Below are 12,399 nucleotides of genomic sequence, written 5' to 3' on the forward strand. Positions count from 1 at the left end.
GGCCCGGCCGGCGTCCCCGTGGGAGGGGGGCCCGGGGGCGCCCCGACTCCAGAGGGGCCTCGGCAGCAGAAAGGGGGCACGGGGCAGGCATGGGCCCTCGGTGACCGCGGGGGTCCGGGATGGAGCCGGCTAAAGGGGGGGGTCATTGGGGGCACCGGTGGGGCAGCACCCCCGTCCCCAGGCTCTGGCACCCTCTCTGCGCTCCCGTTCTGCCTCGCTCGCCCCTGCGAGCCCCCGCCCCGCTCTGCACCCCCGCCCCCGGCGCTGCCGCTGTCCCTCCGGGCCGACGGGGGGCGCTGTCGCGGGCCGAGGAGGTGCTGTGGCGCCGCTCGCGGCTCTCTGTGGCCGTGGCCCGGGCTGGCGGCGGGCGACGAAGATGGCGGAGCCGAGTGGCGGCGGCGGCGGCGGCGGCCCCGGCCCCGGGCCCGGCGGGGAAGGCCAGGCAGGGCCCGGCGGGGCGCTCATCCGCGTCACCGTGAAGACCCCCAAGGACAAGGAGGAGATCGTCATCGCGGACGGCGCCTCCGTGCGCGAGGTGGGGGCGGGGGCAGGCCGGGGGGGGGGCGGAGAGGCCTGGGGGGGGCTGTGGCGGGTGTTGAGGGGCGGGGGCGGCTGCTCTGGGGGTGCTGAGTGATCGAGGAGTGGGGTGAGGGTTTTTGGGGAAGGGACCTGAGTTTGGGGCCGGGGAGGAATTTCGGGCGGGCGTGAGGAGCGGGGAAAGGGGGCTCTGGGCTGGGGGGCGGTCAGAGGTTCCGGGGGGCCTCTCGGAGACCCGGATCAGGGCTGGGGCTGGCTTCGGGGGCACCCCGGGCCTTTCGGGGTACCCCGGGCCTTTGGGCCTTGCTGGAGCCAGGGTGGGAGGAAGCGGGGAGAGCTGAAGGAGGGCAGGTGCTGTAGGGCTTTGGAGGGGAAACAGTCCCGAGGGCGGGAGGTGGTCCGGGGGGCTCACCTGTGGGAGGGGTCGTAGGTGTCGAAACCACAATAGTTGAGGGACTCGGAGAGCCGCTTTGGGGGTGGTGGCAGTGGGAGGGGTGTGAAGGACCGGGGTGGGGTCTGGGGGCCTGGCCCGTGGGCTGGGCTGCGTGGGAGAGGGAAGGAGAGTGTTCCCTGAGCGGAGGTGTAGGAAAGGTGTTGGGATTGTGGGCAGAGCCGCATGGGTGTGTGGGGGGCGGCTGGGGAGGGCATCTGGGGTCCTGGGGTGGATCTGGACTTGTCTGGAGGCAGATTCTCTGGGCGAGGGGAGAGGAGCCGGACAGATGTTTGGGGCCAGCGTTGGATGAGGTGGAGGAGAGGAAAGATCAGCCCTTCCACGGGCGGGCTGGGGGGGCTCTGCACCTGCTTGGGAACGGGAGACGGCTGGGATTGGCAAGGGCTGACTCCACGGCTGGGATTAGCAAAGGCTGGGATTGGCAAGGGCTGGTCCTGGCACTGTGGAAGTGGCGATGCCCACTGGGACAAGGTGTCATGGGCTCTGCGCTGGGCTGGCTGCGTGCTTTGGTTGGGCGCAGGGCACGAGGCCGGCGTGTGAAGACCCTGGCAGGGATCTCTGGGCAGCAGTTCATGGCGTGGGCAGGGGCTGTGCACGTGTGGCACTCCTGCTCCTTTCCGGTCTGCTCCGGGGAGCCCATTGGTACAGGGGGTGTGGAGTGAGGGCTTTGTGCAGGGAGGGCACAGAGCTGTGCGGGGGGGAACACGGAGCTGCGTGGGGACATAAAGCTGTGCAGGAGGGGGTACAGAGCTATGCAGGCAGGGAGGGACACGGAGCTGCGTGGGGAGGAATGCAGACAGGGTGATCTGGGGCCAGGGCTGTGCTGTCCCCAGCCTTGTTTTTAGAGTTCTGGTGCGAAGGCTGAGAGCTCTGGAACAGGTGTGTTTCACTCTCCATCCTGGCATTCCCCTCTGAATTCCCTATAGTTTGTGTATTCCAAGTGCAAGGCTTTATTTCCTTCAAAGCAATTTGGGAATGCCCCAGCAGGGCCAGCAGTGAGAGTCTTGTTTGCAGGTGTAAATCCCAGAACACCACACAGTAAGGAAGATGTGTCCATGCTCTGTGGCACGCTCACAGGGAATTCGGTTGCAGAAATAGGAATTGGAGAAGACCTAGTTTGTTTCCATTGGCTGATAAAGGATTGTTCCCTTTTCCATAGAGCTCTGTCCTGTATTAAATCAGAGTTTGGCTTTCCTTAGGAAAAAAACGCAAATGAGCAGACAGAACCAGCTCAGTCATTCAGGATAAACGGTGTGTTTGGGTTAGGCCTGAAGCACAATTGGCTTTGGAAGCCTTCAGCTCTTCTGAGGGAATGGCTCTGTTCTTTCTGAGATTTACTCCACAGTTTGTGATTTCAGAGCTTGTCTTTGCTTTGGTTTGGTTTTCCTTAACACCTCAGACATCATCAGCAACTGATGACTGTGTGGTACCTGCATGGGCTCTGAGGGCTTGTCAGTTCCTTGTGCTGTTCCCAGAGTGGATGTGATCCCTGGAGCTTTATGTTACTGGTATCAATCCTTTGCCTGAAAAATGCTCTGTTTGTTTTTCAGTTCAAAGAAGAGATTTCTAGACGGTTTAAAGCCAAACAGGATCAGCTGGTTCTGATCTTTGCTGGGAAGATCCTGAAGGATGGAGACACGTTGAATCAACATGGGATCAAAGATGGGCTCACTGTGCACTTGGTCATTAAGACTCCGCAGAAGTAAGAGTTTGGTTTCAGGGAGGCTGGGGTCAAATGGGGGTTGGGAATAACTGATTTTGATGATCCTGGTGAGCTTTCCCTCCCCCCAGCTGTGCCACGCAGCAATGGGGTTTGTCACTAACCTGTCCATGGATGACACGGCTGTGATGGTGTATGGCAGGTACCTGGAGGGGCTGGTCCTTTAACATGACCCATGTGTGTCTTGGAAGAACCCATGAGAATTGGATACTGGTTCTAGCAAACCAGCGAAAGTTCTAACAAAAGTTGCTGATAAAAGAAATTACTTTCCCAGTGAATTTGTGTTGCTGTAGAAGCCAATACCTGGGTTTTCTGTCACCTCCTGCTACATACTCAGCTCTGAGCCTGCTCAGGCTCTCTGAGGTGCCACAGGGGGCACACAGCATGCAGAGTCCTGTGGGGCACCTGTGTGGCCCCTGGAGGCTGCACTGTCTGCCAGTGCAGACAGTGGATGCTCCACGTTGGGAGTGCTCAGAGGCTTGGGCTGTGCAACCACGGGCACGGGGCAGTGTGGGGGTTCACTCATGTGGTGCTGCAGGTGCACCCCGTGGCAGTTCCCCGTGGGCATGTGGCTTGTGCAGCACAGGCCTCGGCCTGAGAACGGGACACGGGACTGACTGCGGGGTCCTGCGGGTTTGGCTCTTCCCAGCACTTTCCAGAGGGGTGGTGAGCCTGGAAGGGTTTTGGGAACAGCTGCTGTGCTTTAGTTGCAGCCACATTTCATTGATCTTGAAAGGCCCTTCGCAGCTGTGCCTCAGGCTCCAGCTGCAGCGTGCCCCAGCTCCCAGGGAGCTCCAGGGCTATGTCTCTGTGCAGTTCTGCTGTCTCCTGGGAGAGCTGCATTAATTAAGATTTTTTTTTCCACGTTTTTATTTTTTCCACCTGTTTTTTTTACAAACACAAGGAAGTGTACTGTCAGGTTCTGCAGGAGCTTCTCCTTGCATTCTGCCTCTCCAGGTAGCCTGAGAGCCTGATGCTGTTTCTGCTGTCTCCACTGTAAATGTGGTATTGGTGAACCATTTCAAAGGGTGAATCCGAGCTGTCCTGGGCTGCTCATTTTTCTCCTGCTCATAGTCCTAGATAAGGGCTTACTGAAGACATTACAGCCTCTTCCTGTGAGAAGAGGCTGAGAGAAACCAAGTGCCCTTTCTCTAGCTTCCTTCTTCCTTTTTTGTTCAGCTTCCCATTTGCTTTGTTTCCCCACTCTTTGCCTCTCTCAGTGGCCACTGGTTTCCAGCAGCAGTTGGGTTAGTTTGGACAGTGGACAGGGACCTTCAGGGTTGATTTTTCAAGTTCTAGAAGACTGAAAAAGGAAAGGAGATAGAGAAAAGGAATAATTCTTGGTTTGGGAAAAAAAAATCAGGAAATGATTGTTCTTATTGTCAGAGGTATAATAGCGTTATTTGAGGTGAGTAAAGTGAATTTCGTGGTCTAATTTAATGAAAGCTCTTCAACACTAGTCCAGGACTCCCTGTTGTGACTGCAGAGGCTTCAGAAAATCTTTAAATGTTCTCTTTCAAATTCCTGTAACACTCTTGAGGAGTAACTGTGGTCACAAGGTGCTAACCTGGGTTGGTATGTTCAGCAAGGCTGATGTCCAGCACCTGCTGCGTGGTGGCTTACAGCACAGTGTCTGTGTGGGTGTGTTAAAAGAAGCTCCAGACAACTTGTGTTAGAATAGGAGCCTCCAAGGTATCATCAAGGTACAGCCAGTGGCAGAGCTGGGAATTTGGAGCCAAGCTGGCCAGAAACGTTCCGTAGCTTTGTGAGACAGGTGCTGGCTGCCTCGTGCCTCAGTTTCTCTCTTTGTACAGTAATGCTCGTGCTTCTTTTTGCCCCAGAAGCACTGATAGGAATATTCAGAAGTGCACATTCTTGTTTACCCCATCCACTAGCCCTGCTGTAACCTCCTGTGGTTTCTGTGGGAGCAGCAGAAGGATTCTCCTGTTTGGAGCACACTCATTGCTCAAGGATATGGCTGCAGTAAATAGTTCAGTGGGATTCAAGGAAGAGCTGGATACAACTCAGGGTAAGACCCGTCCAGCGGCTCTGTGTGGGCCAGGACAACATGTCAGGGGCTGCAGTGCATCAGGATGGGAGGCAGATTCCAGCAGATGGAAGGCATCTGTGAGCACAGCTGTGGATCAGTGCAGCCAGAGATGGGATGGAAGCTGGGGCTGGCTGCTGTGAGGATGACTGGTGTGCTGGGAGCCCGGTCAGCGTGGGGTGCACATCTTGTGCCCCCGCAGAGGACTCCCCTTGCCCTTCCCTGGTACCAAGAGTTTAACACTTTTGATCCTTTGCAGGGTCCAAGATTCAACATCTGCTGCTTCTGCCCCCAATGCTGCTTCTGCCCCCACTGCAAACCCTTCTTCTCCTGCTGCCTCATCTCAGCCCTCTACATCCAGCAGTGCTGGTCCGGACGCAGGGAGTGGCAGCAGACGGAGCAGCGGGTCAGGGACCATGGGAGGTCCTGGAGATGGAGGCCCCAACAGTGCCGCATCCATCCTGTGTAAGTGGGGGCTGTGAGAAGGAAGAATTTTCTGGGATTACACCAAGGAGCTGGGGTTCTTGACCCCTGTTGTTGTCTCTGCTTGCTGTGGGCTTTGCATGAGTCACTCCCATGGCACAGCTCTGTGTCTGTGCTCAAGGTAATGCCACGAGCCTTAGTGAAGTGTGCGTGTAGGGATGTCCTTCCTCAGAGCTGGCTGCCGTAGGAACACAGGATACCCCTGGATTTGTGGGGATGCAGTTCAGCTGATGTGCCCATCCTCTTATTGCAGTTGCCGACAGTTACTGACTCATGCCTCTCTTCCCATGTGTTGTTCCCTCTCCAGCTGGCTTCGGTGGCATCACTGGGCTGGGCAACCTTGGGATGGGCTCTGCCAACTTCATGGAGCTCCAGCAGCAGATGCAGCGGCAGCTGATGTCCAACCCAGAGATGCTTTCCCAGATCATGGAGAATCCCTTGGTGCAGAACATGATGTCTAACCCTGACCTCATGAGGCAGATGATCATGGCCAATCCCCAGATGCAGCAGCTCATGGAGCGAAATCCAGAGATAAGCCACATGCTCAATAACCCAGAGCTCATGAGGCAGGTGAGTCACACCAGGGCTCAGTAAAGAGTGTTGAGGAGAGTCTTTGTGGACCAACATCAGTGTCTGCACTGCAGAGGTGGAGTGGGAATGCCAGAGCAGTGGTTTTGGAGATCTCTTCCTTCCTGCTGTGAGCTCCCCACAAACAGATGGTGGTCTTGAGTTATGTGAATACTGATTATTCAACCCACATGCTTGCAACTCTTACCTCACTTTCAGAGCTATTGAATCCATGGTGTGTTGGGAAAAAAAGGATGCTGGGATTTTCCTAGCATGCTGCCTACAAGGCTGCTGTGTTCTGATTCAGGAATGGGAGTAGAAGCAGTGCTGGAGAAGTGAAGCTACTGCGAAAGCTCTTTGTTTCTCTCTAGTTCTCTTGACAGATTACGGTGGAGACTCCAGAGCTGTACAGTGAGTGTTTCACTACCTGTATCAGCGGGGAGCACTAGTGTAGGCTGGGATCCCAGAGGGCTCTCATTTTTCCCAGAACAGAGAGGACCCGTGTCCAGAGGACTGGCTGTCTGGAAGACCAAAGGTTCATTGGAAGGGAAGCCTAAGGGATCAGTGAGAGTCTGGGTGTTAATAGCTGTTGACAGGACTCTGCTGTTTCCTGGGAAGGCTTGTCAGGAGGATTGTGCTGAATGGGCCTAGTTTCCATCTGCTTCTCGGCTATTCTGCTTTCAACCGTGTCGGCCATACATGAAATTCCAGAGCTGCAGGACTAAATTGTGAATAATCTGTACTTAAGCAGTTCCTCAAATGAGACCTGGATATTCTTTGTGCAGGGGAGACCCATCAAAAGTCTGGAGAGGGTGGAAGGATTCACTTTCCCGGTCGTTGTATGTAGTCTGTCCAGTCTGAGTGGGAACATATGGGTGTTGGATGTTTGGATGTCCTGACACTGCTTAGGAACAGAACAGTCTCATTGAGCTGAACCGAGGCTGAGAAGGAAGAGAGCTGAGCAAGGCTGGGGAGGAGCCTGGATCCCTGGGCTCTCTTTGCTTGGATAAATGATCTCTCTGCTCTCTGCCTGTGAATAGGGTTTAGTTATCTTCTTTCTCCTGGGAGCTGAGATTTAACTCTTTCAGGTCTTGGCTGCTGACCAGGCTCTTGGTTCACTCTGGCCTTTCATGGTGCACGTGGGCCTGAGCTTTCCACCTTTTCCTTCTTCTCCCAGACGATGGAATTGGCTCGTAACCCTGCCATGATGCAGGAGATGATGCGGAACCAGGACCGTGCTTTGAGTAACCTCGAGAGCATTCCAGGAGGATACAATGCCCTGCGCCGGATGTACACGGACATCCAGGAGCCCATGTTTAGTGCAGCCAGGGAGCAGGTATTGGCTGTGTTCTTTTGAGTGGGGTCTAGTGTGGAAAGGGGGTCCTTCTCTGTCCCCTGTGCTGGGGGGGCAGTTTTCCTAGAGCGTGGCTCTTCATCTCTCCACTCCAGTGCAGGCACTGGCCGGAGAACATGGTACAGTGCCTCTCGTGACATGGGTTGAGGTGTCGGAGGAGACACCTGCTCTGGCTCCTCCAGTCCCCCAGCAGGCTGGATGCCAGCCCTGACCGACAGGCAGGCCCTGTCACCATTAGCACAGCCCTCTGCTCCCTGGATTAGCTGGAGCCTGACGCCTTTGGAACAGAGCTGGCTCAGATCCAGTTGGCTGGTAGTGCAGGAGGAGGGAGCATGGGTCTGGCTGCAGAGGGCTGTGCAGACATACTCCAGTTCAGCATTACCTGCTGGTATGTCCGGGTGCTTTGAAGGGTGTTTTGAAGCCCTGCATTTGGGATCTGAACCTGGGGCTGTGGCCACTCCTGAGCCTGGTCTTTTTCTGAGTGAGGCGTGTTGTGGATTGCAGATTTCTCAGGAGGCGGATCATGGCACGGGTTTAGCAAATTCTGGACTTGGCTGAATATGATCGGCTGTTCCCTGGCTCAGTCAGTGCTGGGGTTGGTCTGCTGGGACTAACTGATTCCATCTGTTTCTTTTTTTTTTCTCCCTAGTTTGGCAACAATCCTTTCTCTTCCTTGACGGGGAATTCTGACAGCTCGAGCTCTCAGCCTTTGCGGACGGAGAACAGAGAGCCATTGCCAAACCCCTGGAGCCCCACACCCCCTGCTTCCCAGAGTCAGGCGCCCAGCAGTGAAGGGAGCACAGGCTCGGCAACCACCCAGGGCACCCCAACTGTATCCAACCCCTTCGGGCTAAATGCTGCCAGCATCGGCGCTGGTACGTAAGGGAGGAGCCTGAGGGTGCTGCTGGCTGAGCAGGTCACCCAGGTTTCCTTGGAGAGCCAGTCCCTCTGGCATTTGAGCCCTGTCTGTGGCTGTTCTCCAGAGGAATGGGTCTAGCCTACTTGAAGACACAAATGAATTATTCTGATGCACTTGTTGCACGGTTCCTTTGGGAACTCTGCTGTCCCTGCAGCTCCCAAGAGCAGGAGAGTGGCCAGCAGAGCACTGCCATGGCTGTCCACAGCAATGTTCGCTGCTGGCTGGGGCGATGGAGTACAGGCAGTGCTGTCACCTGTCACATTGTATTTCAGGCAATGCCGTGGTGCTCAGGCTCATCAGGGGTTTTCCTTTGTCTTCCCTTCCTCTTGCAGGCATGTTCAACAGCCCAGAGATGCAAGGACTCCTGCAGCAGATTTCGGAAAACCCTCAGCTGATGCAGAATATGATCTCTGCCCCCTACATGCGGAGCATGATGCAAACTCTTGCCCAGAACCCGGACTTTGCAGCACAGGTAAAAGTGTTGCAGTTGTCTGCTGTTGTCGGGCAGGCCATGAACCCAGTGTGAGGTCAGTCTGCTGCTGAGGTCAGACTGGTTCCTCCTGCAGACACTGGAGCAGAGTGAATACACAGTTTGGCTGTATTTCTCAATAGCCTGAAGGCAGCCCCAGCTCTGAGCCCTGTGTGTTTGCAGAGCCCCTAACACAAGAGGTGGCTCTCAGAGGAACATGGGAATGGCCCTCCTCTTTGCCCATGGCCAAGTGGCCCCAATTCAACACTGCTGTCAGGAATTGAGCTGTCCTGTTTTGGTCCCCCTTAGCAGGGGAGTGTGTTGAAAGCCCAGGGAGGGAGTCAGGGGCATGACTGACCTGTTCTTCATGGCTTAGTTGCGTAGGGTTTAACAGCAAGTGGCAGCAACCCTCTGACCCTGCCTACGTGTGCTGTCTCTTGCTAGATCATGGTAAATGTCCCCCTCTTTGCTGGGAATCCACAGCTTCAAGAACAGCTCCGCCTTCAGCTCCCTGTCTTCTTGCAGCAGGTAAAGGCCTCTGGCTGGCCCTGTGCTGCCCTCAGCCCCTGGCTCCAGAGCTTCTCCCCCCACTATGGGACAGGCAGGATCTCAGCTGCTTGGTCAAGTGCACTAGGAAGCATGTGGGCTTGGGGTGGCTGGGCTGAGGAAAGAAGGGGGTTGCACAGGGGAGACAAAGAGGAAGAACTTGGTTAGACAAGGTAGTCTGAATTAACTCATCTGAATTACTGGAAGATGGACTCCAGATCAGGCTTGTTAAGATACTTGGAACCCCTGTATCTCGCTGTGTTGAATTTACAAAAATTACACAGCTAATTGTGCTAGAGCAGCTGGTTCTCAGGTAAATCAGAGTCCAAAGGCATGTGCCCCCAGTTCTAATCTGATTCACCCAGTTCATTTAGGAAACCTGATGTGAGCTCTGTGAGTGTCCCTGCAGGTGAGCCCTGCAGTCTGGAGCCTCGGAGGAGGATCCAGACATGAAGGCCAGCGCTGGCCGCAGGCAAGAGGCGCAGCTCGGCACTGGCTCGGGTGTGACAGTGGTGGAGCTCTGTCTGCCTGAGCTCTCGCTGGTTGGTACCGTGGTGTCTCTCTGCCTTGGTCCCCAGATGCAGAACCCGGACTCCCTGTCCATCCTCACCAACCCTCGCGCCATGCAGGCCCTGCTCCAGATCCAGCAGGGACTCCAGACGCTGCAGACGGAGGCCCCCGGACTAGTGCCAAGGTATGGAGTGCTCCGGAGTGGGGCCATGCAGGCAGAGCTGCCGTACCCAGTAGCAGCAGGCAGAACTGGCTGTGGATTCATCCGGGAGATCTGCTTAGGGTGCTCTGTCATGGGGACTTGTGCAGGTGTGTTCCTGCTCTGAGCAAGCTAATTAGCACTTGCTGCTTGCTTGTGCTTCACTGGGAAGTCCTTGACCCTTTCGTTTTGGAGAAAAGGTTTGGAATGCACTTGGTCCCTCCCCCATCCTTTGTTTGCTGCATTCAGTGTGGACTGAACTCAAGAACTTTATCTCTGGAGAACGGTATGAGATGGACAGACACAAGGCTGGGTGGGTGTGCTGGGGCAGGCTGATCTACTGGCAGCCCCCTGCTCACTGTCACCACGGGTCATGCTCCATCACAGCAGTTCTCTGCAGGCTTTTGTTAGCTCTGCTCACTCCCAGTGCCATGTGTGACCAGGACAGGGACGCAGCCGGTTCTGTTTTCAGAGCTGCCCTGTAGCAGGGCCTCAGTGAGGGCCAGCCCAGTCGAGCCTGCTGGTGCCCTCCTGCCCCACTCTGGGGGGGTGCCCAGAATGCCAGTGTCACCCTGAGCATGGCCTGCCTTCCTCTCCAGCCTCGGCTCCTTCGGCATGCCCCGGATGCCCCCGTCCTCCACAGGAGGAAGCACAATCCCGGAGAACCCCGTTCCCTCCGCTTCAACGCCGGCCAGTGCCTCTCCAACTGGGGGTGGTAACCCTCATCAGCAGCTCATGCAGCAGATGATCCAGCTGCTGGCCGGAGGAAGCTCTCAAGTACGTAACACCCAGCGGGTGCTGGCACAGGCAGGGAGGTCTCCAGGGGGGTCCCCACCCCACCCCACTCAGGGAATGTGGGCCCCAACAGTCTCTTGTGGCTGTGGTGCTCTAGGCCAGGTTTGGTGTTGGGGTCTGGCTGGCTCTTTGGGGTGTTGAACTCTTTGAGAGGTTTAAGCTCAGCGTGCTGGGGATCCTTCTTCCTGCACTGCTGCCACTGTCAGTACTGACCCAGTCAGGACTGACTCTGGTGTGGCTGCTGTGCCACAGCCCAGAGGGATGTGGAGACTGTCCCCACACGAGCCTGAAGCCGAGCCCGGGGTTCCTGCACAGCCATGGCTGCTGGCACTGCCCGTGTTGGATGCTGTCTGTGCTCTCTGACTCCAGGATCTCTGTCCTTCCCCTCACAGGTGCAGAGTCCCGAAGTGCGATTCCAACAGCAGCTGGAGCAGCTGAATGCCATGGGCTTCATCAACCGTGAGGCCAATCTCCAGGCGCTCATCGCCACTGGTGGGGACATCAACGCAGCTATCGAGAGACTGCTGGGCTCCCAGCCTTCCTAAACTCTGTCCTGCTGCCCCACAGACGTCAGCACATGCATCCATACACATGCACAGGGGATCTTTCCGGAAAGCCCGCCATCATTTTCATATCTGACAGCTGTCCATGTATTTAAAACAAAAAGATACAGCTTAACCCCTGACCTTCCTACTAAGTTAAGATTTCATGTTGAAATGCTCTTTAACTGGCTTGTATGTGGATTCCAGTTCTCATCGTGGCCACAGAGACTTCAGATGTGTATTTTTTCCTAAATATGCCCTGTCTCAGACACTCTTCTCTCTTTCTCTAGATGGTAGAGGCGATACTTCTAGTTACTTACCTGAATGATTGTGTTTTGAGTAGCTTGATTTTAACTGTACATGATTCCCTCCCCTAGCCCTCCTTTCAGGCAAATATTTAAAAAATTGAGCCAAGTTTGGGGATTGGTTATTTCTCTCAGCATCTTATTGAGAATGGATCAAAAGAAAAATTGAAATTACCTGAGAATTTCTGATGTCATTTGTCTTAATGTTTCCTGGGATGAACCGAGCCCGTGTCCCTCACTCACAGGTGCCTCCGATCTCCTGGTAGAGGGTTAATGGGCGCAAAAACTGCATTTGAAGTGTGGCCTCTTTACACTCTGGGGGTGGTGTAACGGAGACCAGGGGTCTGCAGCGACCAGGTGTGCTGTTCTTGACTTTGAGTTGAAGGTGCTGTGAAGAGGAAGGTGTTTGGAAGGTGTGTTTCTGCCCAAGCCATGTAGTTCCTGTTTGGAGGTTTCAGGGGCATTGACTCCTGTGCTCAGTGGGCTCATTTCTACAAGTGTGAAAACTAAAAAAGAAATGGAAAAATAAGCTAACAGTCTTTTGCTTCACTGGAAAATGTTGAAGTTCATGTTCTTCCCAGTTTAGATCCATCCTCCACCCCCCTTCCATTCTGGTGTGTTTGAATGTTCTGACTCTCCAAGAGACTCCCCAGGACCAGCAGGGTGGTATTTCCCAGGAGCCTCCATGGCTGTGTAATTTGCATACACCATTTTTATCAAAGGAAAATAAATGCGCACAACCATCTGTCTCCCTGCATCCCTGTCTCATCCTTGCCTGCCTTGGCTCAGCTGGGCCAGTTCCCACTTACTTGGGATTAATCTGTCCTGTCCTGTCCCCCGTGCTCAGCTCGGGCATGGGAGTGTTATGCTCCCTGCCCACCTGGCCCCGCTGCCTTCCCTTGTGGCCAGGAAACCTTTGACACTTCAGGAATGCTGCTGAAGCTTCCCAAACACT

At 55.2% G+C, this 12,399-nt stretch overlaps 1 protein-coding gene across 2 annotated transcripts; it reads left to right on the forward strand.

Moving 5' to 3' along the window:
* Window positions 1–342: 342 nt before the first annotated feature.
* UBQLN4 (ubiquilin 4) lies at window positions 343–12,193 on the forward strand. 2 transcript variants are annotated; one of them, XM_032093563.1, is made up of 11 exons: window positions 344–535; window positions 2,539–2,690; window positions 5,015–5,220; window positions 5,546–5,808; window positions 6,983–7,141; window positions 7,809–8,034; window positions 8,411–8,550; window positions 8,992–9,075; window positions 9,672–9,787; window positions 10,402–10,579; window positions 10,990–12,193. In XM_032093563.1, the coding sequence occupies exons 1-11, from the start codon at window positions 377–379 to the stop codon at window positions 11,140–11,142; spliced, it is 1,836 nt and encodes a 611-aa protein (XP_031949454.1). In that variant the 5' UTR covers window positions 344–376; the 3' UTR covers window positions 11,143–12,193. The 2 variants fall into 2 exon arrangements, with proteins under 2 accessions (XP_031949455.1, XP_031949454.1); XM_032093564.1 differs by lacking the exon at window positions 8,992–9,075 and having other exon boundaries at window positions 343–535.
* The last annotated feature ends 206 nt before the right edge of the window (window positions 12,194–12,399 follow it).

The sequence above is a fragment of the Corvus moneduloides genome, chromosome 29 (genome assembly GCF_009650955.1).
Source record: "Corvus moneduloides isolate bCorMon1 chromosome 29, bCorMon1.pri, whole genome shotgun sequence".
NCBI classification, from domain to species: Eukaryota; Metazoa; Chordata; class Aves; order Passeriformes; family Corvidae; genus Corvus; species Corvus moneduloides.

Bases quoted from the DNA above. Each gene is read 5' to 3' on its own strand.
- UBQLN4 (XM_032093563.1), top strand. From the start codon at position 377: ATGGCGGAGCCGAGTGGCGGCGGCGGCGGCGGCGGCCCCGGCCCCGGG. The intron at 5,221-5,545 runs GTAAGTGGGGGC...TTCCCTCTCCAG, and splicing joins CAGTGCCGCATCCATCCTGT to CTGGCTTCGGTGGCATCACT. The intron at 5,809-6,982 runs GTGAGTCACACC...TTCTTCTCCCAG, and splicing joins ACCCAGAGCTCATGAGGCAG to ACGATGGAATTGGCTCGTAA.